Source organism: Poecilia formosa, unplaced genomic scaffold, assembly GCF_000485575.1.
Source record: "Poecilia formosa unplaced genomic scaffold, Poecilia_formosa-5.1.2 Scaffold547, whole genome shotgun sequence".
Lineage (NCBI taxonomy): Eukaryota > Metazoa > Chordata > Actinopteri > Cyprinodontiformes > Poeciliidae > Poecilia > Poecilia formosa.
The window spans coordinates 334487-338025 of record NW_006800486.1 but is presented as its reverse complement, the minus strand read 5'-3'; the positions used below and the strand labels follow the sequence as shown (position 1 = coordinate 338025).

The following is a 3539-nucleotide window of genomic DNA, read 5'->3' as shown; positions in this document are numbered from 1 at the left end:
TCAACCAACCATCCATCCATCATCCATCCATCATCCAACCATCATCCAACCATCATCCATCATCCATCCATCAACCAACCATCCATCCATCATCCATCCATCATCCAACCATCATCCAACCATCATCCATCATCCATCCATCAACCAACCATCCATCCATCATCCATCCATCATCCATCGTCCATCCATCATCCATCCATCATCCATCGTCCATCCATCATCCAACCATCCATCCATCATCATTTGGACCTGAACCGGTCCCTCCAGGCTGGTTGGACTCACCCTGCGTCGCTGCTGTTTCCACAGATTAAGGCATCCTTGGCTCCTTCCACTTTGTAGAAATTATCTGGAAGAAAAGAAGAAGATCAGAGCTCAGAACCGTTTCCTGTTCATAAGAACTGTTTCCTGTTCATCAGAACCGTTTCCTGTTCATCAGAACTGTTTCCTGTTCATCAGAACTGTTTCCTGTTCCTCACACAGATCTCAGAGCTTCCCGTCTTTAAATTAGGACAAACTGACACTTTTCTTCACTTCTTTCTCCTTCTACTCTCCACCTCATGCCATTGCTGATATGTTAGCTGCCTTCATGTCTCTCTACAGAAGCTGCTCCTGGTCCGACGTTCTGATTGATTAACGTTTTGCTTTCATCGGTACAGATGACAGAAAGTGGAAACCTGCTGCAAAATGGAAACTTTTACCAATAAGATTCACATCTTTCACTGGAAAACTGTCCCTCACATCCACATGTTATAGAATAAAAGACGAGGCATTGTTTTCCTGAAGTCTCCTGCAGACAGGCCGTCTGGTCCGGGCTTCCTGCCCGTCTCCCGCGGTTACCAGCGGATCAATACGCTCATCAGACCGGCTGCGTCTGTTTGGACCGTCTGAGCGGCCGGCCAATAAAACCCGAACCATTACAGCAAACACGCTTTGTTAAACATTTATTCAACACTTAAACCCGACCACAGGCCATTTCCCTCTGCATTAATACGCCTTAATGCCTGGAGTCTGCCGGTACCAGAGCAGCCCAAACCCACTCAGCAGCAACAGAACCTGACATGCAGGCGCTTTAACTGGTCCAAAACAAAACCAGCGTTTGACCCAGACTGGTGCAGGCGAGTTCAGGGAAATGTTGAGATTAAATAATCTGAGGATGATTAGGAATGAAATGACAGATTAAAGCCAGGTGAAGCGGATCTGGTCTGCGGTTCTGATTGTTCTTCCTCCCTCAGCCGTTTCAGTCGCTGCCATACTGACTGGCTCTCCGTGTTTCAGCCTCTTCTGGGACGTTAATCCGTCCTGTCGTGTTTCCAGCTCCTCTTTCCATGAGAAACATCCAATCTGACAGAACAGTGACAACAGAATTTAAAAGCCCAAAAGTCCAGCAGCCACCACAACAACAGAACCGCAGAAACGGTTCGGTTTGGTCTGGAGGAGATTTGATCGTCTCTGACATTGGATCTGAAGAGTATTGATCATGTGGACCCGCTGCGACAAGAAACATCTTTTAAATTAAAGTATATCTTTAGTCTTTTGTTGTCACAAAAATAATTTGTTCTCATTTATTTTGTAAAAACCAGATAAACACCAAAACTAACAGACATTCAAATGTATTTCAGTGAAAAAATATTTAGTCCAAAAACGTCTTTAGTTATTAAACACAAACAGTTTTATTATTTAACGCAGTATGTCTGAGGTTAGCTATGCTTTAGCTTCATCTCCTTTGGTTTAGCTAGCATAGTGTTAGCTTACTTTAGCTTAGCCTAGCTTAACCTACTTTGTGTTTGTGTCTAGAATATCTATTTTTATTTTTCTAGACTTTCTTGATATTTTTGTTCATATTCTGGTTGAATCATGTGATTGAACATTTTGTTCCTCTGCAGCTGGATGATTTTCACACAGTTATTATAATGCGTAACTATGGCAACAAGATGCTGCTCTTACAACTCGGAGGAGCTTGGCTTGGTTTTTGGATAAATAAAGTATTTTTTAAATTAAACTAAGCTAAACTGCTGGCCTCCATTTGGCTTTGTGTGCCTTAGCTTAGCTAAACTTAGCTAGCCTTAGCCTAGGTTAGCATAGTGCAAGCTAGCCTCATCTTACCCAGATTTAGCTTTGACATTATGCAGATGGAAAATAATTCAGAAACCAATTTAATTACTTAAAAATGAAATATAACACTGTATATGAGACACATTTAACATTTCCTATTAAAACGTGAGCTATGTTTTATTAATTTAATGTTTTTTTTTTTTAGATTCTTATTGTGGCCGTCGGTTTTCCATGTATTTGATGTTACATTGATAATATTTTACTCACATAATAAGTTTCAGCTGGCTGTTATTTTCTCATCAGATTTGACTGAGTCCAGAGGAAACAAAACAAACTGCAGCTTGTAGTTCAGCAGTTAAAGAGCCAGTTTACCAGAAACAGAGAATTTAAGCTAATTAAAGACAAACGATTTGTTGTCCAAAGGTCATCGCAGCAAACGGACGGCTGCTGAAACGGAGGCGAAGCTTCGTCTTCAGAGGAACCGCTGGAGCATCTCTGTTCGCGGCTCCCAGGGAGAACAAACCGGTGTTTGCCTCCACTTCATGGCATCACCTGATGTTCAACACTCATGTTCTTCGTCACCAGATGAATGCATATTAGCACTCGCTCTGACATTTAATAAAAAGATTCATTTTTCCCAAAGAGACCACCATCTGGGAAGATTTCACTGAGCTGCAGAAATGTAGAAAATTGTCTCAACGGGATGCCTGGAGGAGAGCGCCTAATTTCATTCCTCTTTAAAAACTCAAGAGCAGCAAATTATCCTGTCAGGGATGAATAAACCTCTGTCCTGCGCCGCAGCGATTTCATCAGCACAAGATAAATTTACAGGAGAAAATCTGCAGCTCTGACACACACAGCAGGAAGAGTTATCGTCCGAAGTGAATTATCCGGCGGTTTGTTCGTCAGCAGGAAGGGACCAGTCAAAGGACAGCGGTCCAGGTGGTTCTGCCTCATCACTCAGAACCAGTCAGATCATGAGCTTATCAGAACCGCTCACCTGGTAAGACACAACCAGGCCTGCAACCCGACTCAGCACAAGCAAAGCCTGATGGGAAACGTTTGGAGAGAACATTGATCGGCAGACTGAGGGCTGATCAGGGATCAGTACAGAGGACCGGACCGGACCGGACCGGGCCTGACCAGGCCGCACCGCGCCTCTCAGGTTTCAGCAGCTTTTAGGGGTCGATACGGCAACCCGCAGGGGACATTTATTTGTTGTGATGGATGCAGAGGTAAACTGGGAGCGAACATTTAGAAGGTGCATTAGTGAAGAGCAGCGTGTCCCGATATTCACCTTCACTGGGAACTTCATCTGGGCTCAACAACTTTCTGTCCTGAGGCGGCCGGGTCCCCGGTTCACCGACCCCCACAGGAACAGGAAGCTGAGGCTGAGGAACAGGAAGCTGAGGCTGAGGAACAGGAAGCTGAGGCTGAGGAACAGGAAGCTGAGGCTGAGGAACAGGAAGCTGCAGCAGTTTGCCGCT

At 44.4% G+C, this 3539-nt stretch overlaps 1 protein-coding gene across 1 annotated transcript in view; it reads right to left on the bottom strand.

Moving 5' to 3' along the window:
• Positions 1–278: 278 nt before the first annotated feature.
• LOC103129447 (sodium channel protein type 3 subunit alpha-like) overlaps positions 279–3539 on the bottom strand; it is a 51443-nt gene continuing 48182 nt past the window's right edge. The window contains exon 9 of the mRNA XM_016665070.1: positions 279–346. Coding sequence (XP_016520556.1) covers positions 279–346 — 68 coding nt within the window. The remainder of the gene's footprint in view (positions 347–3539) is intronic.